This window comes from Glycine soja, chromosome 12, assembly GCF_004193775.1.
Source record: "Glycine soja cultivar W05 chromosome 12, ASM419377v2, whole genome shotgun sequence".
Lineage (NCBI taxonomy): Eukaryota > Viridiplantae > Streptophyta > Magnoliopsida > Fabales > Fabaceae > Glycine > Glycine soja.
The window spans coordinates 15,195,941-15,222,743 of NC_041013.1; the positions used below are offsets into that span (position 1 = coordinate 15,195,941).

At 36.2% G+C, this 26,803-nt stretch overlaps 1 protein-coding gene across 5 annotated transcripts; it reads left to right on the top strand.

The window, feature by feature from the left end:
- Positions 1–922: 922 nt before the first annotated feature.
- LOC114379148 (stromal processing peptidase, chloroplastic-like) lies at positions 923–26,537 on the top strand. 5 transcript variants are annotated; one of them, XR_003659424.1, is made up of 7 exons: positions 923–1,475; positions 1,656–1,710; positions 1,774–1,925; positions 2,724–2,842; positions 4,089–4,161; positions 4,444–4,520; positions 14,760–19,738. XR_003659424.1 is itself a non-coding variant. In XM_028337747.1 (6 exons), exons 3-6 carry the CDS (start codon positions 1,866–1,868, stop codon positions 26,496–26,498), a joined length of 315 nt encoding a protein of 104 aa, XP_028193548.1. In that variant the 5' UTR covers positions 923–1,475; positions 1,656–1,710; positions 1,774–1,865; the 3' UTR covers positions 26,499–26,537. The 5 variants fall into 5 exon arrangements, 3 of the variants coding, with proteins under 3 accessions (XP_028193548.1, XP_028193546.1, XP_028193547.1); XR_003659423.1 differs by lacking the exon at positions 14,760–19,738 and having other exon boundaries at positions 4,444–4,736; XM_028337747.1 differs by lacking the exons at positions 2,724–2,842; positions 14,760–19,738 and adding an exon at positions 26,448–26,537 and having other exon boundaries at positions 4,390–4,520.
- Positions 26,538–26,803: the final 266 nt, after the last annotated feature.

Below are 26,803 nucleotides of genomic sequence, written 5' to 3' on the forward strand. Positions count from 1 at the left end.
ATTTTAGGTTAAATTTTTAGTTAAGTAAATCATATGATGGCACTCTCATTTCAAATATTTAACACAACTAAATACTTTGAATTTAAAACATTAATGCGTTTAGTAGTTACACTAATAAATAATTAGAAGATCAAACTCTGCCTCTAGTTCTTTGTTATGATTATGTGGTTTAACCGGGTAAACTAAACTCAAGATTGGTCAATTCTAACTAAACTCACCTTTGCTCTTAGAGACAAATCTTCGTGATCCAAAGTAACAAAGAGTTCTTTGTATTAATACAAAAGAAAGGTAGTTCCTAAACCAGTTGAATACAATCAAGATATAATGATACCTGCAATAGACAATTAACTTTGCATTAACCATAAAATCAAAACATGGCAAGCAGTCATGAAAAAAATACCAAAACTTAAGAGATAACACTTGCCAACCAAAACAAGATTTAGCGTGCACAAGCAACCATATCACAATAATTTTTTTTACAAAAAGAAGCATAAGTCGTATTGGCCCAAATATTCTTGGGATTACAGAGAGGACTCCTTAATTAGCATTACTAAATACTAAATACTGATTAATCAAAAGAGGACTCATTAATTAACACATCATGTATATATATATATATATATATATATATATATATTCTACCCATCACATGTTTTTATCTTTCTTTTGTTTTTATTTCTGTAGCCTTTTGTATAAAATATTATAAAACTAACATTTGTCTAAGCACTACTAAAAATGGCGTATTCTACGACACGTAATTAAAGTCGGTTTCTCGAAACCGTTTTTGTTTAAGGCAATGGCAATTTTTGTAAATAGCGATAACATTTTAAAGACGATTTTTTTCAAACTGCTTTTATTTTATATTATTCAAACACGGTTTCAAGAAAAACCGTCTTTAAACTTGTGTAATTTTGAATTTAAATGCTGACCTCTTTCTTGATCTCCTCAATCGCTACAGTGATTTCCAATGCCTTTTTTCTCTCCCCAATGTAATGCCTCTTCCTCTTCCCGAAACACTCTCTTTCTCAGACACACTCTCTTCTTCTTGCTATTCCTTCCTCGTCATGGAGACGCGAGTGTTGTCTGGCGCTGGAACCTTGTCCTCCCTCCCTCACCTCCATAAACCGCCGCGGGAGGTCGGCGCCGACCCCTCCCTCGGCGTCGGACCCTCCCTCGTCGCCCCTCCCTTGTTCCCCTGTCTCCATAACCAACCAACCATACATTAACACCAACACGGAACCTTGCTCACTCGCTCTCTTCACAATTTCGAGATCTGAAATCGAAACTGAAACCGAAACCGAAGAGAGAGAGAGAAAAAAATGAGGGAGCCATCACCGGTGGGATTCGAAGGCAACGACGTTGTTCCGCCGCAAGCTCTCCTCCAGAGACTGAAAGACTACGATCAAGAACACGCTTTCGCCCTCTGGTATGAGCTCTCTTAGGAGGAACGCGAGTTTCTCGTCAAGGACATTGAGGTAAGTTATTCCTTCCTATCCAATTCCCTCTCTTCTCCTCCGAATTCGCCTCCGATTCGAGTTCGGAACTTCAGATTTGTGAATCGTATTTGTCTCATTTTCCAATTTCGGATCGTTTTGACCTCCTTATTGTGTGATTTTTGTTTCTGTTTTGTTTAATTAATATGTTGCATGTTGCAGAGTTTAGATCTTTCAAGAATTGACCGGATTATTCAATGTTCGCTGCGATCTCAAGGTCTGGATGTTAATTAGTGATTACGTGTTTTGCCACGTGTAACTAAATTGCGATTGCTTTCAGGACTGCCGGTGGTGGCCATTGAGCCTGTGCCGGAGAGCAGTGTGTCGACGGTGGTGGAGAGAAGTCAAGAGGATCGAGAGAGATGGTGGAAAATGGGATTGAAGGCCATTTTTGATGGCAAATTAGCTGTGTTGCTTTTATCTGGTGGCCAGGTATATTTTAATCTGTTTTTGATGAACATATACATATTCTTCTTGATATTAGGCCAACCTGTGAGAGACAGAAGGCATGTGTGGCTGGGTCTTTGCACGTGCCAATGTTTGTGGAGGACACTGATAACAGTCCAATAACTCTGCTTAAGAAGTGGGTGCATTTTTTGTTGGTGTTAAGCAAAACTGGGTATTTTTTTAATTTGTTTAGTTTTTTAATGTTTTTCATTGATGAATTAGTAGTTGTATTGCTGTGCTTTCGGTAAGATAGTTCTGCTGGGTTAAAGTAATAGGGTATTCAAGGGTAACAGAGGAGAAGACACGATGTTGCTTTCAAATTGTACAATACTGTTGTGGATCTTCTTTCTCTTTTGTTGATTAAAGTTTACAATTTACATTAACAAATGAGTTGAACCAAGACTCCTGTTATGGATTGGAGTTTAAAACTACTGCGTACTAATTGCTATGTAAGATGGTGGGTTAAAATTTTGAGGATGATTAAGTTGGAAGGTATTGGTGGTTGTTTTAGACTTTTGCTATAATGTGTAAAATAAACTCATTTTGTGCATGTGAGGTGCAGTAGGTGCCTTTTATCAATTGTGTAATGTCTTGTTGTCTCTTTAGTTTTGCTGAATTAATAAATTCAAATTTTAAACTAGGCATTGTCATGTATACATTTGAAGGTCTTTTTGAGGCAATTTTTTGTTCTGATCTTTGAATGATTGCACTCTGAACTTTAGTTTGAGTCAAATGTTTTATAAAAAGCTAATAACAAATATATTTTTGTTGGTGGGCCCAAAGCATAAGCTTTAACCTTGAGCTAGCGTATACTAGTGCCAAAGAATGGTATGGGAGGATAGCTGCATTTAGCTGATGCTGCATAGCGTGGATTTTAGGCTGCATTGCTTGGGAAAACATTGGTGAGATTATTTGGCTTGATGTGCTTGAGGGAAATAAACTGAAGCTCTCATTGTTATTGGTACTCCAGTTTAGATTGCTTTTATTAAAACTCTCTAATGTCTTTCCCTATTTTAAAAGAAAAAATAATTCCTGATTTTTAATATTACTTTATTAGTTTATTTGTGACATAGCCTCATAGCTCGAATAATTAATGGAATTTATAAATGCTCATCTTATTAAAATACAGCCTAAATATTCAGATATTATTAATTGTTAGTAACTTTTACATGAACCCTATTGGCTATTATTAAATTTGACGCTTCATTTTTTATTCTTATAAAGTGATATCATACTCCCTTTTTTTCATGAAATGTGTATTTTTTATATATATACATGCTAAGGTGGAATTTAGACTAAGATTCTAGAGGTTGAAGTGTGACATGGGCTTTGCTGGTTTATAGATCTCCAAAATAAATACGTATTTATCTATGTACCTTAAAGTATGTTAGGGATAAAAATAGCAATTTCATAGAGAATGAAAAACAATGATTTTAGAAGAGTTAAAACCAAAGTTTACTCATTTTATATAGATTAAAACAATTATTTCGTATTTCATATTTTTTTTTACAGGAACTATACTTAAAAAATAACCACTCATTTTAATTATTAGACTTAAAGTCATACTTAAACCTTACTAAAATTGGAAGAAATATGGATATAAGCAGTTAATGCAAGACTAATACTCTAATTGCAATACTAGCTAGCTAATACTAATACACTATTTGCAATCGTAGATCAATAGATGTTATTGTATATAGTAGTAGTTTCTAACTTAATCCAACATGATTTCATTTCTTTTATTAACAGATCTTGGAATCAGTTATTGGTTATATGATAATAAGAAGACAACGTTATTAATAATTATTTTACTAAGAGTATATATAGTGGATGTGAATTAAATTATGGATATCCTACAAGATTCCATCAACTTCTATCTTAAAAGTTTCTCTTTTTTGGTATTTAAAGTTTTGAAGGAAGCTGAATGAGTTGCAGAGTTTTGAACTAGAGTCCCTCCTTATGTCACTTGATTTTTTTATTATTTTTCTTTTATCAAATAAAAGGTTGGGGAATTTGGTATATTGATTCTTCTGGTGTGTTTTCCTGTAATTCCTATTGTCTCTTTGATACCCGCTTTCTTAATTGAATTTGAGGTTTTGGAATCGGCCCTTTAAATATAGTTTTTCCTATTACCTGTGTTTTTGGTAGGTACATAGAACCAAATGGACTGGAGATGCTTCTTCAAGCCCAAAACTCCCGTCCAAACTCCACAAAAACACAAGTACTCTTTTTCCCATTTCCTACACTTTAATATATTCACATGTCCATTATTTTCTAAAGTTGTTTTTAAATGTTCCTTTATCATGTTATATTTCTAGTATTTTATTCATTTGTTGTGTCATTTTCCCAATTTTTATTGACAAACTAAACAAAATGTACTAAATATTTTATATTATATTTTAAATTAAATTTAATATGTTTAAAAGTCATCTTGCACCACTTCTTGTAGCAATTGTTGCTTGTGTTCCAAAAAAAGTTCACATTGAGGGAGCTGGTGAAACAGGATTCAAGATATCATCAATTGAAATTACGGATGCTATCAAAGCTGGATTGGATGAACCTATTCAGCCAGAGCCTGAGGTATTTGTTCCTTCAACTTAATTCCTTGTTAGTTGATCCTGATTTGGCTTTAGAAGAATTGATTTTCACCTAGTGACTGATGACTTGTCGATGTATTTGGTATTTGATTACATTCAAAAGTTGTTTTTTTCCCTAGAATGACATCTATATTTTTATAACTACATATTTGTTTGTAGCTATTAGATCATAACTACATGTTTGTACATATACCTTGTGTAAGTGAAATGATAAATTGTTATTTAACTATTTTGATAGCTGAAATTTGACATGAGTTTATAAATTAAGTCTCATATGAGACATTACCTAGGTAGAATGCCACAAAAATTTTGCGAAACTAATAAATAAAAAAACAGCATTCTACATCGGTTCTAGAGGTGTAAACGATGTAGAATGTAGACATTCTACATCGGTTCTAAAGGTACAAACGATGTAGAATGTCCACATTCTACATCGGTTCTAAAGGTTCAAACGATGTAGAATGTCCACATTCTACATCGGTTCTAAAGGTTCAAACGATGTAGAATGTCCACATTCTACATCGGTTCTACCTTCAGAACCGATGTAGAATGTCCACAATTCTAAGACGGGTTCTTCAACCGATGTTGTTATTCAACGATAGGGGTCTACCACCACGCGTCATAACCGATGTAAAATGGCCATTAGAACCGATGTAGAAGGCCTTTTTTTTAGTAGTGAAGAGATATTAATCCATCACTATAGTGTCATGCAAATATGTTACGAATAGGAACTAAGCTAGCTATGCTAAATTACACTAACAAGTATCTCATAATTCTTCTATGCCATTTCCATTCACTTAGTGCTTATTTATACATATAATTATTTGTCTGCTAGTGAGAATATTTGCCTAAGAGAATTGCACTATTGCATAACATTGTGTAACTAATTCTGTTATGACCTACATGAGGTTGCTAAAATGGCCTATGTGCTGCTAGGTGTGCTGATTGTCCTTGTTGTTACTAACAATACCCACCGCTAGAAAACCAACCTTGTCCTCAAGGTTGGGCAATTAAAAACAAGCGAAAAATAGGGGTGAGTTTAGGAAATAAAAGGTACGTAAGTGCAGTGGCTTTGTTGGTGGGCTGGTTTGGGCCTAACAATAAAAAATTTTGAAGTAGTGTGTGTGACCCGTGGGGTGGAACAGTCAAAGAATGTGTGAACCAAGGTTGCGGAGATGATGGTGGAGGCGGTGGCTTCAGAGGTGGTGGTGGATGTGGCGGCGGTCGTTGACGCCGATGACGAACGGAGCAAAGCGGAGTCTCAGTAGCGAAGAGAATCCAAATCCAATGCGGACGAATCCGGTGCGCTACGGCAGCGTCCCCGAGCAGGAAGATATCATTTTCGTAGGGGATCTTGCGGTAACGGCGGGGGTTGGTGCGGAGCGGTAGAGGCCACAGCTGGATGGACCGGAAGTGGCGGTTGAGGTCGACACGGTGCTGCCACACACTGACGGGGAAGTCGATGGTGCTGGAATTGATTCCAATAACAGGACTATCTTGTTGTTCAGCCATGGGAGGAGGCACGTGAGAGCGAGGCGGAGGAGCTCGCGGTGTCAGTGTTGGTTGCGCTGAAGGAGGAAACGATGGCGGCGGCAGTAGCGGTAGTGATGGGGGTGGTGGTTGCACTAAAGGAGGGAATAGTGGCGGCGGTGGAGGTGGTGGCTGCATCGAAAAAGGTGACAAGGAGGGTTGGCGGGAGATCAGGGTATCCAATTTCAGGCTAATGAGATCTAGTTTGAAGAGCATGGAAGCGTGGAGCACACCTAAAGGAAGGTGAGATGCATGGAGATCTGAATCCACTACAGCGTGGTTGGTCATAGCTGCCTCGAGTCGGTCTAGGCTGGCGTCAAGAGGTTCGGTATCTGCCATTGAAGAATGGCGGAGAAGGGGGCAGGTCGGACCAATTGTTACGAATAGAAACTAAGCTAGCTATGCTAAATTACACTAACAAGTATCTCATAATTCTTCTCTACCATTTCCATTCACTTAGTGCTTATTTATACATATAATTGTTTGTCTACTAGTGAGAATATTTGCCTAACAGAATTGCACTATTGCATAACATTGGGTAACTAATTCTTTTATGACCTACGTGAGGTTGCCGAAATGGCCTATGTGCTGCTAGGTGTGCTGATTGTCCTTGTTGTTACTAACAAAATACCTTGAAGCTCAAAAGCCCAATCCCCTTGGCCAATCTTCCAGAGAAATCCTCTGTCATCACCGCCTGTAGTAGCCACCAAGGCTGCATCTATTGGGCTGCAGGCAACTGAGTACAACTCCCCTAAACAAGAATTCAAGAAATAAAAAAAATATATATCATCCCCAACTAAGTACATGACTTCAAAATTTGAAAAGGGAACAAAAAAACATATTAGTTCGCCAACAAAGCCATTGCAGAATATCATGCTACTTAGAATCCTGAACTTGATTTCAATGTAATTATTTAGCCATAGACATTAAACTCATAAAACATATGATTATTTAAAATATTAAAAATTAAATTACTAATTATTTTTAATGCTCGATGTTGATTGGAATGAGAAAGTATAAACCGAGAATTTGTTTGTAAATTAAGATAAATAAGAAAAAGATATTCTAGTCAATATCTGTAACATAAATGACAATTACTCAGGAAGTTGGTGGGAGCTATTTTCAATAACCACCCAAAGTCAATCGCCGCGAATATGCGCCAACACATCAGCGATGATAAGATTAATAGAAGAGAAGATAAGGATGATGAGGTGATTCAAATTAGTCAACAAACTGGTTAATTAGGCAAAGGAAATAATTGAATTGAATATGATAATAAAAACAATTTACCTGAAAAGCTTGGATGAGGGCAAGATCGATAATGGAGGAGTTGTTGGTTTGGACACCAGCAATGGATTCAAGGAGGCCAAGGTTCTGAAAGGAGCTTCTAACGGTGAGAGAAGCAAGAGACAAAATAGACAGCTGATACCACTATACCTGAAGAGAATATAACCTGTGGAAATACATCCATCAATTTTTCAATCTTGCTTCCTGTAACTCTTTTTTCCTTGACTACTCTCTGACGATTTCTAAAGCAAATGGATAGAAAATTAATAGATTGAATCATATTATTATACCATCCAATATTAGTAAATCAATTGTAGGATGCAATGCTTACATGTGCTTATATGTTATTAACTTGACATGAAACTCTAGCCTTGAGTACTTTGGGATTTGTCTCAGAAAAGAATAACTTGAAATTCATTTTCTTGAAATCTGGAATACTATTCTTAAGCTGTGGCACCTGGAATACTCTTTATTTTAATAAAATAATAGTCCACTCATGCAGAGCAACATTTTCATCAATGGATATACTTCATATTGAGCAACTGCCTCCAGGGCTGAAATTCTTGCTTTTCCCCACTGTCTACCCTGACCATAGGTAACTACATCCCACAAAATTTGTAGCACACTCTTTGATGCTTCTGGATATGCTTCTGCGTCCATTGCACCCCACCTAGGCAGAAGGCATAGGCTGCCATAACACAGGAAGTGTCTTTTAATGAGACAACAAAATGACAATTCAAAACTAGGAAATTATGTATTAATTGATGGAGAAAAAAAATTTCAATCAAAAGACTATATAGAATCAAAGTATATTAACTAAAAAAAAAGATATATATCTAAAGCAATATTTTATTTTAAAAATTCAACATCCCCAAGACTGAAAAACGCTAATGGGTAAGTAAAGGGAGGGAGGCAGGGACAACCTATGAATAAGAAGTCAAAGCTCAACAGGAACTAAATTACGTTTTCGGTCCAAGTCACTTTAATCCTTAAATTTCTGAAATCTAAGAGAACAACAATGAAATTGATTGCCTACCTCATTTCTTTCTGTACTCTAACAATTTATTTCACTTTCTAGCTACATTATAAGTTTTAAATGTTCCACTAGAGGAATTACCAAATTTTCAATTTTAATTTAAATCACATTAAGTTATATAAAAACCAAAGTCAATTGTTAGTTATTAGACACAAGAAAATTCGAGAAAAAGTATGGTAGATTATTTTATTATTATCTCTCAGTTTAACTACCTTTGTTGAGACTTAACTGCAATACAACCACTAAATAACAAGCTTTCTTTTTTCTTTATCTTCAAACAAAAAGGCAATTCAGGACATTAAACATGTTAGTTGTTGACTACAGTCACCTCTCTACAAATGAGAAACAAGTATATACAGGAGAATTGTAATAAAAAATGAAAATGCACAAATGCTGAAAGAATGAACCTACAAATCTGGAAAAACCAGAGAGCATTGGCAATCATAATCATGCGCGAGCATAAACCAACATAAACTGGAAGCAAATAGGAAACACTACTTCTGCTATAAAACTATGCACCTCTTCGATACTCAAGTTGCTTTGTGTTCGCCAGTAAAATCTGCCAACCGACAAAAAATCAGGAATTAATCTATGAAATGAATGTAAACCATGTTTTGACTTCTCTTAGTATAATCACAAGAGTGACAACAGATTCTTACTTCTCGAATATAGTTTGCTATTGCTTTGCAACCTTCAATTGCCAGTTGCATAACATTTTCCAAAATGTCAATTGGTAGTTTAGAATCCATCTACAACGAGTATCAAAAGAAATTAGTGCAAATAAAACTAAACTAGGAGCTTTTCCATTCTAATTTAAGGAATAAGACAGTCAGTGAATACTAGAGAAAATTTTAAAGAAATAAACTGGAGTTCGAATTCCATGTTTTTCATAATAATGATATAGTGGTTAATTTCTTATTAACATTTTCAAGGTTCTCATTCTCAAAGAAAATACGGAGAAAATAAGACACAAAAATTAACTTGAAGAAGTGTCACTTTATCCAGCTTCGGCAAAATTCCTACAGTTACATCAGGCCCTCCAACACTGTCTTCTACATAGTTCAAATCTGTTCATATTCATTTAGCAACTTTCTCGACCTTGATACTTGGTTGACCATTCGCGAAGGGAGGTTCGGTCCAGAGCGAGAAATCTTCTGGTCCTCCAACTGAGAGAACGAAAACGAAAATCAAAAGTTAGAGAGAGGGAGAGAGAGAGAGAGAAATTGAATCGAAATGTGTTGCGTTGTGATAGTGAATACTTAATATCTCGAAAGGTGGTGAGTGGGTATTTGATGCCATTGGAAGCGAAACGATGGAGAAATTGAAAAGCTTGTTACTGTCTCGCCGGAGAGGGAACTCAGTTCACTTACGGGTTACGACGCCTTTTACAAATTTATTAATAGGAAAACTCACGTAATCCACTGACGGTGACATCGACACGCTCAGCCGTCACGACTTTGATGGAAAACTCATGACTAAGATAGACCCCGACACAGCGGAGTGCTTCACCTTCCGTTACGACCCTGTGCCATGAGCGGTGCTTGAGCGGCGCTGAGTTGGTGGCTGAGTCGAAGAGTCAAAGGGGAAGCGCAAGAGAGTGGAGGGAGAAATGAAAGAGATTTCAAAGGTCACGAAGCAGTTGTGTCGCGACCGAGACTAGGAATCATGAAAAAGCTATTGGTGCCAGCTGTGTAAAACGTATTAAAATGAAGGTAGTTTTTTTAAAACCCGTCGTTGCTGTTATGTCAATAATTACAAATTTGCCACTAAAGCACATTCTAAGACAGTTAATAACAACAGTCTTAGAATGAACATTGTAAAAAGTAATTTTCAGGTAACTTAATTACAAATTTGTCACCGCGTCACATTCTAAGACGGTCCCAGATAACTGTCTTAGAATGTGCGTCATAAAATGCTTTATTTGTAGTAGTGAGACATGACTTTAAAATATTAGTAAATTGTAGAGAAAGAAACTGTAGCACAAGTGTGTTTATATTTTTTATAAGATCATATTAAATTGAATCAAGTCTTGCAAAAAGATTGAACTCTTAGGTTGAGGCACTACCATTTCTCTCTAACACACCTCCTCATGCAAGTAAAAGAAAATGACCATGTCAGTATAATATCATCAAGAATCCAAAGATAATATATCATAGTAATTCTATAGTAGCATTTTGCAATATCATATTGGTAACTAAACCTCCACTATCACAAAATCATATATATGCCATCAACCTGCATGTCTTGAAATTAAAGCAACATATATGGAAGATAATTGATTGAAAGATATGAATCAAGGAGAGGCGAACATATATATGTGGCTGATAAATGAGTATGTGCAAGTAGATTTATCTTGGCTTTAAGAATTGAGTTGAAGAAACCTTTTAACCATCAGATGGTTGGCCTAACAGAGATAATGAGGGTTGAGAACTTCAACAATTTCACCATCAACAAGAAAGCACATTATGTGAGCGATCCTCTGGATTTGTTTGATGCTATGAGAGATCATGATGACTGTCATGCCTTGATTCTTGTTCAGCTTCACTAGGGCATCCTCTATGTTTTTTTTTCCGATATTGGATCTAAGATAACTATTTTCTTAAATATCCCAAATATGATTAGCCTCAATATTCTCACATGAACCTAAATTAGCCAAAATCTTAGATGTGTTTTCCTCCCCAACACAATATTTGTGAGACACAAGCTATCATGCATTACTACTTATGGTTGAAGAATAAAATTTTACCAAAAAGAGATGAAAATAACCAAATAATATAAAATAAATTTTAGTGCATAAACTTAAAATGGCATGCTCCTACCCTTCCTTCAGAGTCAATATTGATGTGTGGACTGCATCATTAAGCTCCATATCATATGTGTACTTGTAAGTGGACAATCAAGTCAACCATAGAAATGATAGGGAAAATGAAATGAAGTAAAACTAATGCAACTCAAATCACTCAAAGAAATATTATATAATCATAATAGAAAAAACTTTCAAACCACAAAATTGACAAATTTTGAAGATATGCATTTTTTTGTAAGGCAAGAGATGCATTAAAATAGACACAACAGACAAATCTATTTATAATACATAATAATATATAAAAATAATTTCTAAAGTGTGCATTCACGAATCTATCACTTCAGCTATTATGAATTATGATTCCTCTCAAGATTACAACATCAATGTATCGTTAGCAACCATCTGAGCCATCTCAGCATATTTAAAAGATTTTTAAGCTCTCGTTAAGTAACTTTTGAGTATCTTAACAATCATTAATTATTGCGTCACCTTAACATACATTAACGGTTAATGGTCAGCATTGACAGTTTTCTAGATTTTATCAGTATCTACAAGGGTGTAACAACACATAATGGACACAACACATAAACAAATTCTAATTCACTCCACACATGCTTTTGCTTTCAAAACTACTATTGATGAAAAGCTTACCTCTTCTCAAGAAACGTCTTTACATTAGAAACACTTTTCCCCATAGTAGAAGCTTTCCAAGAAAAATATGAACTTGATGGATCCACCTACAGAAAAAACAAATCACAACCTTGGATTCCCTCTATTACAAAGGGTGGGTATATGTATATATATATATATATATATATATATATGGTATCTGCTGTTTCATAGAAAGATAAGGTTGTTCTAGGAACCTAGGTTTATACTAATTCCAAGCTTCCAATTTCCAAAATTTATATTCATGTTCCAAAAGCTAATGATAATTATTACTTTGGCAAATCATCCCCCTCAACAATCAAAGCCATATGAATCATGTTCACTTGTTCACTGGAATGGAGAATTTCAAAATAAATAGTTTATTATAAAAATTAATTTGTCAAGAAGAGAATAAGTAGCAATAAAATTATGGAGAAAGGATGACAAGGAAGAAAAAACAAAAAATAGAGCTAGAACTCACTCAAATTTAAGGGATCCAATTGCCAAAGACTATACATGAATTATACCCTTGAGTATTTTCATCCCCACTTTTCTTGGGGAATTATTTTTCTTTCTTTTTATTGGGAGGGGGGTTCATGTATATGCATGAAATAAGCTTTTATGTTGTGCGTAGTCAGGGTACATTTCAGTGGTCAAAACATATCTCAAAGAGTGATAAGTTTACAAATAAATAATTACCAAGGTTGAGTAAAGTCCTGCATTGTAGCGGCAACATCCCTAACAAGTTGAGTGATAGGAATTGGTTCCTATAAATTTCATTTATATTAGCCATGTTTAAAAAGAGTCGAAAAACAAACCCAGATCAACAAGATAAAAGGGGTATTTATGTTAGCATAAGCAATACCTTCAAGGATCCAATTTCAGGTTCATAACCATGTTTTCCCACCATAGATGCATCCCTAGAAGACGAATCTGAAAAATTAAATGCAGAAACAACAAATTCAATTTCAATTACCTAAACCAAAGACACAAAAAAATCAAAATTTTAAAAAAAATCTCAAACCTTATCACAGAGGTCACACGCAACGAAAAAAAATCTCAAATTTTAAAACAACAGAAAAAAATACGAAAACCCTAAAAATCTAAGAAATCCCAAACCAAACCAAACCAAAACCCCCCCAAAAAAATGGAGAGCGCAGAACCTTAAGAAATAAAAAGCAAAAGAAAGGCTATTTTTCTTATCTCACAAAAAAATGAAAGAACCCAAAAGAGTGACCCACCCTCACGGAAATCCCATTTTTTCAATAACAATTTAAAAAAAGAGGTGAAGAGGAATTAGAATCTTAGGGCGAAAGTGTGAACCTGAAACATTTGAATTAGGATAAGAGCCCCTGGAAATCTCCTTCAGCGTGATGGTCTCGTTGGAGACGTGGTCACGACCCTTGTAAACGACACCGTATATGCTCAACCTTCTCGTACTGCAAAAATTCACATACGCAAAATAGAAGGAAAGAATGGAAACTCATAAGTGAAAGTGAAGCTTTGTCACACAATGCATTTTACTAATCTCAAGCCATGGAAGATTTGGATCTTAAATTTGTGGTCCTTAAGCAGTGTTGAACTGGTGGCTGAGTCGAAGAGTCAGAGGGGAAGCGCAAGAGAGTGGAGGGAGAAATAAAAGGGACTTCAAAGGACATAGGACAGAGGCAGTTTTGTAATTAGAGGAACGAAAATGACGATGATTTTACACATAAAATCATTGTCATTTTCATTCCCCCTACTTATGCCATTGTACATTCTAAGACGGTTCCTACGAAATCGTCTTGGAATGTACTCCATAAAAGAAATTCACTCTCCTTAATTACAAAATTATCACCGCGTGACATTCTAAGATGGTTATGTATAATCGTCTTAGAATATGTGTCATAAAAAAGTAATTTTTTAGTAGTGCCTATTAGTATTACTGCTATAAAAATACATTCTTACATCGATATGCAAGTAATTGAGTTGTTATAAATTTGTTGATATTTAGAATAAATTGAATTGTTACAGATAAAAAAAACACATACAAACATTTTAATATAATTCTTACACTATTATTCTTTTCTGTCAAATAGCACTGCTTTTTTTACGTTTTTCAATTTTGTTTCCAATACATATATATAGAATATTTAAATTATCTATTGTCATTTTTCTATTTTATTGAAGGAGTATAATTGGGATAAATATATAGGACAAATGAGTGCACTGCACATAAAGGATAAACATAAGCTCTGCAATCAGTTACTGAATGTGTTCTTGTGCTGTATATAGCGACCTGCCAATCCTGCTATATTAATTTGTGGGAAGAAAAACAATGGTACTAAGCAACAAATCTCAATCACAACATAAATATATAAATAAATAGGTTGAATTAATACAACAAATAATATTGCATATGGGTATGGGAACTATGAAAACATTGATGTATGAATGACCACAACACTACCTTATAGAGATATGATTGGTATCATATAGTTTATGATACATACCCAAATGCTACTGGGCCTAGAGAGCCCTTGATCCAAGAAGAGAAAGGTAAGAATAGGTGGGGCGGGGTGTATGTGAGGAAAAAGCCTAGGCATGATGATGTGGCACAATAGGAGAAATAAGTTCGTTAGAAGAGAGAGAAAAAGGGGTATTGGCTGTTACAAGTAGGAGGGAGGGAGGATTTGAGGATCATTTTGTTTTCTTGGTTGATATTTAGGGGAGGGAGCCTTTATGGCCACTTCTTAGGAGCCTATCTCTGGGAAGTAGGATATTTCTATGCTTCTATATTTTATTGGCTTTCAATAAATAGAATACAGCTACTCTTTCTCTATATTTCTTGTTTCTTGATTTCTGCATTTTCAATATCCATCAATTGGTCTGACCTACTGAATAATTCTCATCTGGCCGGAAATAATGCCACCAAGGAAGAACACTGCTTTGGGAGAACCAGCAGCTAAGGAGCACGGAGACACGAGAGTGGAGTTTGTAGCAGGAGAGGTCACCAAGCTCAAAGCCGTAGTAGATGAGCTCGTTGCACAATCTTTGCAGAACCAGAATTAGATGGAGGTGATGCACAAGGAAGCCGCTGATAATCAGACGCGGCTGCTCAATCTCATGTCGACCTTTTCGAAGGGACTTAAGGAAGAGGGCGAAGGTTAGGCATCAGTGAAACATGGGCAACCAAGTACTGAGACAGGGAAATCTAGTGGGAATCCGAGACTGAAACCACTCAAACGCGATGATTTGCTGGAGTTTCATCAATTGATGAAGAAAATCGAACTACCTTCATTTTACGGTGATGACCCAGTAGGGTGGATTGTGAGGGCCAAAATCTATTTCAGCGTTCAAGAAACACGCGAAGCTGTTCATGTGAGCCTTGCTCAACTCTGTATGGAAGGAGGTACGATACACTTTTTTCATTCTCTGTTGAATAAGTATGAAAATTTGTCATGGGAGGATTTGAAGAGGGAGATGTTGGAGCGGTATGGTGGAAGGGGAGAAGGAAATGTTTATGATCAATTGGCATCGTTGAAGCAATCAGGGAGTATGGAGGATTACATTCGTAGCTTTGGATGTTTGATTGCCCAGGTGCCTCGAATGCACGATGAGTAGTATTTTTTGTACTTTACCCAGGGATTGAAGGACGAAATCCATGCGAGAATGCGAAGCCTGCACGTCGCGAATCCTTTGACCAGGGGATGAATGATGAACGTTGCTTTGCAATTGACGTAGAAATCTCTGGACAAAGCAGAGTGTGGCAGGGAAGAGGCGAAATATATGGAGATGGTAGGGCCCAAACCAGAAACCGACCCATTTCCAGTATTTTAGGTAAAACTGGCCTGCAGTAGAATAATGGAAATTGGGGAGGAAATAGGCTAGACCCAAGTGGAAAAAATGATGGGGGTGAGAAAAGAAAAAATGGACCCAAAGATATAGGGGCTCGTCACCTTTCCTATCAAGAGCTGCTGAATAGAAAACAAAGGGGATTGTGTTTTAAGTGTGGAGGGTCATTTGGACCACTCCACCAGTGCCCCATTAAACACCTCCGGGTCATAATGATTAATGAGGAGATTTGAGTTAAATGCGAAGAAAACGAAAAAAATATCAAAGGAGATGCTACAGAGGATGATAGGGATGTCGAAGGGGCCTGTACGACATTGAGTCTCTGTTCGATGAAGAAGAAGGAGGAGGAACAACCACGAACGATGAAGTTGTGAGGTAAGGTGGGTGGAATTCCAATACTGTTTTTGGTTGATAGTGGGGCAATCCATAATTTTATATCACGGAAGCTAATTGAAGCTCTGGGTTGGAAGTGGGAGAGAACAAAACAGATGAGAATTTTGATGGGGGATGGGCACAAATCTGAAATGCAAGGCGTATGTCGTGGGATTAAGGTGGAGTTTGATGAAAGGGAATTTGTAATTGATGTTTTCCTCTTCAAATTGGAGGACATGGACGTGATATTGGGAATGCCATGGTTGACCACCTTAGGGGAAACCTTGGTGGATTGGAAAAATCAGGTGATGAAAATCAAAACAGATCAAGGAGAGAGGTGGTTAAGAGGAGTACCCCGTGAAGATTCGTTGTTGGTGTCAATGTTTGGCCTGTTGGAGGAAAAAGGGGGAAGTGAAGAGAATGGATTGAGCCAAGAACAAAGACGTGTCCTAGATGAGGTGTTGCAGAATTTTGTTGATGTATTTGTTGAACCAAAGGGGCTGCCACCTGTACGTGCAAAGGAATACAGGATCATCCTTTAACTAGGGCAAGGTCCCATTAATGTTAGACCATACATGTATGCATATCACCAAAAAAATGAAGTTGAGAAACAAGCTAAGGGAATTGATGGAGGTGGGTCATGTGAGGCATAGCCAGAGTGTATACTCCAGCCCGATCATTTTGGTGAAGAAGAAAAACAACAAATGGCGGATATGTGTGGATTATAGAGCACTAAATAAAGCCACCATACCTGACAAATTTCCTCTTCCAGTGATAGAAGAGCTCTTGGATGAGTTATATGGGGCCAGGTTCTTCTCAAAGCTAGATCTTCGTTCAGGCTACCATCAAGTAAGGATGAGAGAGGAGGATATTCCAAAAACGACTTTTAGGACACATGAGGGTCACTACGAATATCTCGTAATGCCTTTTGGGCTTATGAATGCCCCTTCTACTTTCCAAGAACTCATGAATGAAGTCTTTCGTGCTTTGCTAAGACAAGGAGTATTGGTGTTCTTTGATGACATACTTGTATATAGTAGAAGCTGGGAGAAACATGTGCAATTACTAGAAACGGTGTTGGGGGTGCTGAGGGCCAACATGTTGTTTGCTAACAAGGAAAAGTGCACCTTTGGGCAGGAAAGCATTGTGTACTTGGGCCACATTATATCAATACAAGGAGTTGCAATTGATCCTGTCAAGGTCAGTAGTGTTGTTGAGTAGCCTGTCCCTAAGAATGTAAAGGGGGTTCGCGGGTTTCTAGGACTTATGGGATATTATCATAAATTCATCAAGGATTACGGTAAGATAGCCAAACCCCTCACTGAGTTGACAAAATAAAATGGTTTCAGTTGGAATGAAAAGGCTCAAGCAACTTTTGAGGAGCTTAAGAGGAAGATTACCACAACATCGGTGTTGCAATTACCAAATTTTGATGAAGAGTTTTCTTTGGAGTGCAATGCATCTGGGACAGGAAACCAGTTTCTTATTACAGCAAAGTGTTGAGTCCCTATAATTTAACTAAGTCAGCTTAGGAACGAGAATTGATGGCGGTAGCACTGGCAATACAGCACTGGTGGCCTTACCTTCTGGGGCGAAAATTCATTGTGTTCTCAGATCAGAAAAGCCTCAAACAATTACTACAACAACATATCATAACTGGAGGGCAGCAAAATTGGTTGGCAAAGCTCTTAGGGTATAATTTTGAGATAATTTATAAGCTTGGAAAGGAGAACCGACAAGCTGATGCTCTGTCCCGTAGTAGAGAAGAAATGGAACTGAACAATGTGATTTACTTCCCGGTATGGTTGGATTGGCAAGAAATCAATGCTGAGGTGCACACAGATGAGAAGTTAAGAAAAATAATCGAAGAAGTGAAGAAAGGACAGGGGGAGAAGATCAATGTTGGATTTGTATATAAACAAGGGGTACTTTATTATAAAAATCGCCTCGTCATCCCAGAGAAATTAGCTTGGATTCCAAAATTTCTGGAAGAATTCCATGCTACTCCTGAAGGTGGTCATTCTGGTTTCTATCGCACATAAAGAAGAATAGCGGCAAATTTATATTGGAGGGGAATGAAGGCAGACGTTCAGCAGTTTGTCCAAGCTTGTGACACATGCCAAAGACAAAAATATGTTACAGCGGCCCCTAGTGGTCTCTTGCAGCCATTACCAATTCCGGAGAGGGTTTGGGAAGAGATTAGTATTGACTTCATCAATGGCTTACCAAGATCTAGAGGATTTGAAGCAATCTTGGTGGTAGTAGATCGTTTGACGAAGTATTGCCATTTTGTGCCCCTTAAACATCCTTATATTGCAAAGGCTCTTGCTGAAATTTTAGTGAGGGAGGTAGTGCAACTCCATGGAGTTCCAAATTCTATTGTGAGTGATCGAGACCCTTTATTCACGAGTTTTTTTTGGAAAGAGTTCTTTAAAATGCAAGGAACCAAACTGAAAATGAGCACAGCCTACCATCCGTAAACGGATGGACTGACTGAGGTAACAAATAGGTGCCTTGAAACATATCTATGATGCTTCATCACTGACCAACCCGAAACTTGGTTGATTTGGATGCCTTGGACTGAGTTTTGCTTTAACACAACTTACCATGGATCTATAGGAATGACTCCTTTTGAAGCGGTGTATGGAAGACAACCACCCAAACTTGTTCTAATGGTTCAAGGGGAAGTGAGAGTAGAGGTTGTCCAACAGGATTTTATCGAGAGGGATGAAGCCTTAAGGCAGTTGAAATCTCATCTACTTCGAGCTCAGGACAGGATGAGAGCTCAAGCAAATAAGCATCAAAAGGAGAGGTATTTTGCTGTGGGTGATTTCATATTTCTGAAGCTGAAACAGAACATACAACATTTTGTAATGAATAGGGTCAATCCCAAGCTGAGTGCTAAATTTTATAGGCCTTTTGAGGTTGTGGAGAAGATAGGGGAAGTGGCATATCATTTGAAATTGCCACCATCTTCAAAAATTCATCCGGTGTTCCATGTGTCCTTATTAAAAAAGGCTGTGGGGAAATACAAGGTGGAGGAGGTTCTTCCTATTGGGCTGGAGGATGATAGAGCTGAATTAATGACACCCAAGGCTATCTTGGCTACTAGGAACAATACAAAAAGGGGGGGAGACCAAAAAACAACTGTTGATACATTGGAAGGAGCAAGTTGTGGATGAGGCTACGTGGGAGGATGAGGTTACCATTCACAGCCAGTTTCCAGAATTTGGCCTTGAGGACAAGGCTTTATTTCAAGAAGAAGGTATTGATACAGACCCAAATGCTACTGGGCCTAGAGAGCCCTTGATCCAAGAAGAGAAAGGTAAGAATAGGTGGGGTAGGGTGTATGTGAGGAAAAAGCCTAGGAATGATGATGTGGCACAGTAGGAGAAATAAGTTCGTTAGAAGAGGGAGAAAAAGGAGTATTAGCTGTTACAAGTAGGAGGAAGGGAGGATTCGAGGATCATTCTGTTTTCTTGGTTGATATTTTGGGGAGGGAGCCTTTATGGCTACTTCTTAGGAGCCAAGCTCTAGGTAATAGGATATTTCTATCCTTCTGTATTTTCTTGGTTTTCAATAAATAAAATACAGTTACTTTTTCTCTATATTTCTTGTGTCTTGATTTCTGCATTTTCAATATCCATCAGTTTCCATATATAATGATATACCCGTTAGTGAATCTACATCTTATGTGGACCTAGATTTTCCCTTGGACGACAAAGGCAAATGCTACAGAGAAAGTGACCAATCTTAAGCTGCATTTAAAGCTCCGTTTGTTTCTTGCGAAAGTGATTTTCCTGGCATATACTACTAACTCATTTCTCATCATCATGACCCATGTGACATATTCAGCTTCAACCACATTAATTATGCTTTCAAGTATATGTACAAATCACTGTATCACTATTGGAAAGTAGAACTACAACCCTATACATGCTCCAGGTTACCACAATTTTCAATCAATCATCTCAAAGCAACACTAACACTAGCTATCACACTTTGCTTCAAATTTTGTGGCTGGTTTTCGTAGTTAGATAGAACATTTAATTGTGCGTTTGAAATAGATTTATAGTGAGAAAAAAACAATTAATTTTTCTGGAGAGCGAAGTAATAAATAATTATTTCTACTTTTTAATGGTTTCATCATGATTTTATAGGGTGAAATCAATTATGTGTATTATCCAAGCAAACTATAAATGGGCTGTAATATGAAAATGGGATTTTTTTAGTAATATACATTATAAGAATATAAATTGAGGAATATTCCAGGCCGTGTTACCTCAAGGCAAATGAAGACGCCTTAGGCCTATAGTTATCAAGGCTCTTAATTTTTTTTAACATATTTTAATTTAAATCATATATGATAAAATTTATTTTATTATTTATAAATAATTTGCTAGTATGATTATATAATTTAAAAATATACATACAGATATTGTTGTAGAGAAATTAAAATGTCTTATTATTTATTAAAAAGTTATAAAAAAATCATTTTATATTGACTATAATCCAATAGAAAAAAAAATTGAAATAACTATAGAATTTAAATTTGATATAAATGACCCATAGAAAATATATTTTGGTAAAAAATTATAGAAATGAGAACACACATTCAGTTGGAGCTTACAATTCTTCTGGTTCTTCAAAAAATTAATTCTTTCGATTTTGATTAATATTGTGTGCACATATCAAATCAAATTATTTTCCTTTATTGAGAGCTTTTTTAATAAATTAAAAATAAACAACTTTTAACTTTTTTATTTCAATTACGACAATTAAATTTTTTTAAAGAGGATGAATTTTAAAAGTTTTGATCAGCATCAACTTGACATTTTGACATTGGTCACGATCGATATCATCACCATATATATATATATATATATATATATATATATATATATATATATATATATATATATATATATATATATATATATATATATATATATATATATATATATATATATGGGTCACGATTGATATCATCAATATCGTAACTATTATTAATATCGTCACTATCATCAATAAGAAAATCCTTAGGCTTATTATCCAAGATCTTGTTCATAAATACTATAATGAAAGAAACATAGGAATTTGTCGCTAGGTATTTGACCAAATAAGATCGTCCAATTCTTATAGAACCTATCACTAAAATACCCCTACTAGGGGGAGATAGGGCTAAGCAGAATGAAAAGGGTTTATATTAGAACTGAAGGCATCAAAAGAAATTAAAAAAAAATTAATACTCTTAATTTTTTCTGATTCAAAAAAAAGGATAAAAATGGTAAAAAAACAAAAAGTTGAAGCCGGCTAAACATCACTCCTCCCATATCATTTTGGAGGAGTCTAAAGGAGGCTTCTGAACCCTAACTACACCTTGGGAAAATATCCAACTCCATAATACCTCTATGTTTCTAGTAAACTTCTTACTATAATAACTCCTACTTGCCTGCCACATGAAAAATTGAACCAAAGCTGGAACCTTCATCTTCCAAAATCCAACTCCAGGTCTTTTCCTGATCACCCACCTCCTCAACTTCTTGAAGAAAGTCATATGCATTCTTACATGAGTAAACTCCTTTAGTGTTATGAATCTCATCAGATATTGCTATGTATAGGGAGTTCAAATTCCAGTCCCTATTACTCCACATAGTTCTCACTTTCAACCCATCATAGATATCAATCCATGGGACCTGAAATGGCAAGGGCTTCTTAGTGATCCAAGAGTCATACCAAAAACAACTTCCCTATTACCCAACTTCATTCTAACCCTTCTTGAAAATGCTTCATCACTTTCATGATTGCATTCCAAGTCATCGACCCCTTTCTACCTTCTGCCATGAATAGGTTCTCATCTAGAAAATACTTATCTCTTAACAATGAAACCCATAATTGGTTGTTTAGGTGAAGGAGATCCCAAACTAACTTGCCCAATATATTAATATTATGGTTTCTTGCTACTCTCACTCGCAAGCCACCACCTTCTTTAGGCTCAGTGATCACATCCCAGTTCACCAAGTGCACCCTTCTACTATTATTGCCTCTCCAAATAAAACCCCTTATACATCTATCAATAAATTCACATATGTATTGGGGGTACCAAACTACCTGCATATCATAAGATGGTAACAAACCTAACATCGAATTGGCTAACACCAACCGCCCTGGCTTATTTAAAAGCTTACCCTTTCACATTGGCAGTTTCAAGCTTACCTCCTTAACAAGCTCTTTATAGTCATCACTTCCCAAATTCCTATGAGCCATTTTTAAAGCTAGATACTTCCCTAGGCTCTCTTAGTGACTACTCTTGAGGCTAAAGCTCAAGATTTCTCCATATTAATCTTTATACCAGAATATTCACAAAAGGAATTCAAAATATCTTGAGCAACCACAACTTGAGTGCTTGTAGCCTTCACAAATAACAACACATCATCTACGAAGAAAAGATGCATGTGATATGCTAGGGCCCAAACTTGAAACTTGAATAGGATCCATCTCTATTTCTCAACCTCTTTAACCATCATAGCATCCAGCCTCTCCATACAAAGTATGAATAAGTAAGGGGATAGAGGGGGCCCTTGCCAGAGCCCTCTTTTCGACATAAAGCTATCTAGCCTGTCCCCATTTCACAACACTAAAATGTTGGTTGATTGAATCTGATGCATGATTAACAAACTATCACTTTTGGAAAACATAACAACCTTGTAGAAGCAAAGCTTCGTGATGAATCAAGATTGATTCAAATATGTTTTGATGATAACAAAGGTGATGACAAAAAGCTTAAAGGTCAATCAAAGAATGAGTTCAAGATGTTTAAGATGTTCAAGATTGAATCAAGAACACTTCAAGGTTCAAGAGGAAAGTTAATTTCAAGAATCAAGAATCAAGATTCAAGGTTCAAGCTTCCAAGAATCAAGATCAAGACTCAAGATTCAAGAATCAAGAGAATACTTAATCAAGATAAGTATGAAAAGGTTTTTTGAAAAACTGAGTAGCACATGGATTTTCTCAAAACATGTTTACCAAAGAGTTTTTACTCTCTGGTAATCGATTACCAGATTGTTGTAATCGATTACCAGTAGCAAAATGTTTTTGAAAATTTTTTCAAATGAATTTACAACGTTCCAATTGATTTCAAAAAGTTGTAATCGATTACATTGTTTTGGTAATCGATTACCAGTGCCTTTGAACGTTGAAATTCAAATTCAAATGTGAAGAGTCGCATCCTTTCACATAAAAGCTTTGTGTAATCGATTACACTGATTTGGTAATTGATTACCAATGATTGTTTCTGAATAAATCAAAAGATGTAACTCTTCAAATGGTTTTTTACTTTTTCAAATTGGTTTTAAGTTTTTCTAAAAGTCATAACTCTTCTAAATGGTTCTCTTGACCAGACATGAAGAGTCTATAAAAGTAAGACTTTGTTTTGCATTTAATAATCATATCAATCCAATACAATTCTTTACAAGCCTTGAATCTCTTTGAACTTCTTCTTCTTCCTTTTGTGCCAAAAGCTTTCCAAAAGTTTTTTGGTTTTCTAAACCTTGAAAACTTGTGCCATTCATTATTTTCATCTCTTCTCCCTTTGCCAAAAAGAATTCGCCAAGGACTAACCGCCTGAATTCTTTTTGTGTCTCTCTTCTCCCTTTTCCAAAAGAACAAAAGACTAACCGCCTGAATTCTTTTGTGTCTCCCTTCTCCCTTGTCAAAGAATTCAAAATGACACAGTCTGAGAATTCTTTTGATTCTTCCCTTTCCCTTATACAAAAGATTTCAAAGGACTAACCGCTTGAGAATTCTTTTGTATCCCCATTCACAAAGTATATATCAAAGGTTTAACCGCCTGAGATCTTTGTCTTAACACATTGGAGGGTACATCCTTTGTGGTACAAGTAGAGGGTACATCTACTTGGGTTTGACTGAGAACAAGAGAGGGTACATCTCTTGTGGATCAGTTCTAGTGGAGGGTACATCCACTAGGTTTTCAAAGAGAACAAGGGAGGGTACATCCCTTGTGGATCTTTGCTTGTAAAAGGATTTTTACAAGGTTGGAAAAGAAATCTCAAGGACCGCAGGTTGCTTGGGGACTAGATGTAGGCATAGGTTGTTGCCGAACCAATTTTAAAACTCTTGTGTGTTTGTCTCCTTCTTCCCTACTCTTTTAATTTCCGCTGTGCATTTTAATTTTCGTTTTTACTTTTAGTCTAGTTTCTCTTCTATTCCTTATTCACTTAACAACTTAGTAAAAGCCTTAGAAGAGTAAATTTTTAATTAGTAAAGGTTTAGGGATAATTAATTCAACCCCCCTTCGTAATTATTTTGAGGCCACTTGATCCAACAAACCTCAATGTCTACTTCAAGAACCCCCAACCCACCCTATCATAAGCTTTCTCCAAGTCCAGCTAAATGATGATGTCCCCCTTTATTCTTTTGAGACTTTCACATATGGTGAATAACCTCTTAAAGGGCAATCACATTATCTTTTGTCCCCCTACCTAGATGAATCTACTTTGTAACGGACTCACAATCTTCAGTAAGTAAGGTCTTAAACTACTAACACACACCTTAGAAATCAATTTATACACTACATTCAACTAACTGATAGGTCAAAAATGTTTAAAATGAAAGGGGACATCCTCTTTGGGAATGAGCACCATTAGAGCCTCTAGTACTCGGGCATCAAATGAGCCAATCTCGAACGCTTTTGCCACAAATTATCATATATCATCCCCCACCATGTGCCAATACATCTTGAAACTTATTGGTTGGGAACCATCAAGCCCTTGCGCCTTATATGATTTCATAAACATGAGTGTTCTATAAACCTCTCCCTTAGAGACTGATTCTATCAACTCCAGCCTTGCTTCATGAGATAGCCTTACTATATTTTCACCAATCAGTTCACCTCCCCTAGCCTCTTTTGTATAGAAAAGAGCCTAGAAGTAACTAAGAACCTCTTTCTTCAACACCTCACCATTAGTGCACCCTTCTCGAAAAAAGGATATGAAGGCCATGAATTTTATTCCTCTTCTAACGAACAATTAATTGTCTTAGCATGAAAAAAGGACGTGTTCCATCTACTCAGATGAATCCATTTCTCTCTCGACTTTTGGAACCATAATGTTTCTTCTTGGAATAAAATTCTCTCATATTCTTCCAATATCTAATTTAGAAGAATACATAATTGTGTTGAATCTTTTTGCTCTAGAGTGCATTGAATACTCCTAAGTCTGGCTTCAGTCTCTTTCTTCCTGCCTACTACACTTTTGAAGACCTTCGTATTAAACTTCAAAGAGTCCTCAAACACATGTTACAAAGCCATAGCCATACTTTTTCTTCACATCTCTCAAGCTCGATGCACCACTATAGGGTATCCTCATGAGTACACCGCATAACTTAGAAATGAAAAGGTTTGTTAGGTCTCCCCGTACGAGCATTACAACAACAATTTAGAAGAGGGTTGTGGTCTGAGTACCTTCTATCTAACCTCTTCGCTACACCAATATAAAGAATGGATATAATATCATTATGTTAACATTGATTTTTTAGAAAATTGATGTTAACAAAAACACGGTGGAATATTCGTAAATAACACGAGTTTGTTAATGTCGATTTTTGGAAAAACCAATGTTGTGTTAGTTAAATTAAATTTGTCTTTGTCTCATTGTCACTCTCACGCACTCTCTGCGGTCGTGCGGCCACACTGTTCTCGTTCTCGCTATCATCTCGTTCTCGCACTTGTGGTCTCATTCTCGTAATCACTCTCACGCTGTCGTTCTCGTTCTCTCACTCTAGTGCTCTCACTCACTCACGAAAGGTTAGTCTTCTATAAATGCTTGTTTCTGTGTTTGGTTTTGATGGTAATGGTAAGCGACAAACTAGGGCTGGTTCTTGGTTTTAATGGTGATGGTAATGCTTGTTTATGTGTTTATACGTGTATTGCTTCTTGTTAATGTGCATATTACTAACATGAAAAATGTTTGTTTTTGTGTATGTTGTTGAAAACATGCGTTATTTTCTGGATATATAAATACTAATAATGGGAATTTGTGCATATTACTAACATGAAAATGTTTGTTAATAGGACTTTGTGCTGTTGTCAGAATTCTACCATAGCTTTAGGTCTCCAAAATAGGAATATCATTGTTGGCTTACAAAATAGGAATATCATTCTACCACAGACTTTGTGCTGGTGGAAGAATTCTTGGTTTTGCATATTTATTGGTATCATATTGTTATGTCAAATGTATCATGCATATTATATTAGTTGCATGGAATAAGCTCCTTCATAAGCATGGTGCATAGTCACTTTGTGAATGGATCACTTAGTGGATTTAGTTGGTTTGACAAAATCTATTTAATGTCATGTTTATATTGTAAATGGAGTTTAGAAACGATGTATGAAGATCAACAGAACTAGAAGAAAATGGCTAACACAATGATGAAGATTAACAAAAAAGTAGAGGAAATGTTCAACACTATTCATGTTATGGATCAGGTTAGAAATTTCAAGACTATTCTCAAATAAAAATGACATGATATAACACATTTGCTTATATTACTTTGCTTGTTAAATGTAACCTTATGATAAAGTTAGTAGGTCATTTGCTGTAAGATGGGAGGATGAACTAGACCCTACTTGGCATCTGCTACACTCTTGTGGTAGTATGCACTCTGTTACATATAATTAATATCTAGTGAGCCCATCTCTACTAGTTGGATGGACAAAACTTAAAGAGTTTTATGG

What these genes read in the sequence shown, in the direction of transcription:
- LOC114379148 (XM_028337745.1), top strand. Translation starts at nt 1,866, where the DNA reads ATGGGATTGAAGGCCATTTTTGATGGCAAATTAGCTGTGTTGCTTTTA. An exon ending in TGCTTTTATCTGGTGGCCAG is followed by an intron (nt 1,926 to 4,088) that starts GTATATTTTAAT and finishes TGTTTTTGGTAG; the next exon opens with GTACATAGAACCAAATGGAC. An exon ending in CTATTCAGCCAGAGCCTGAG is followed by an intron (nt 4,521 to 19,754) that starts GTATTTGTTCCT and finishes ATGTGGACCTAG; the next exon opens with ATTTTCCCTTGGACGACAAA.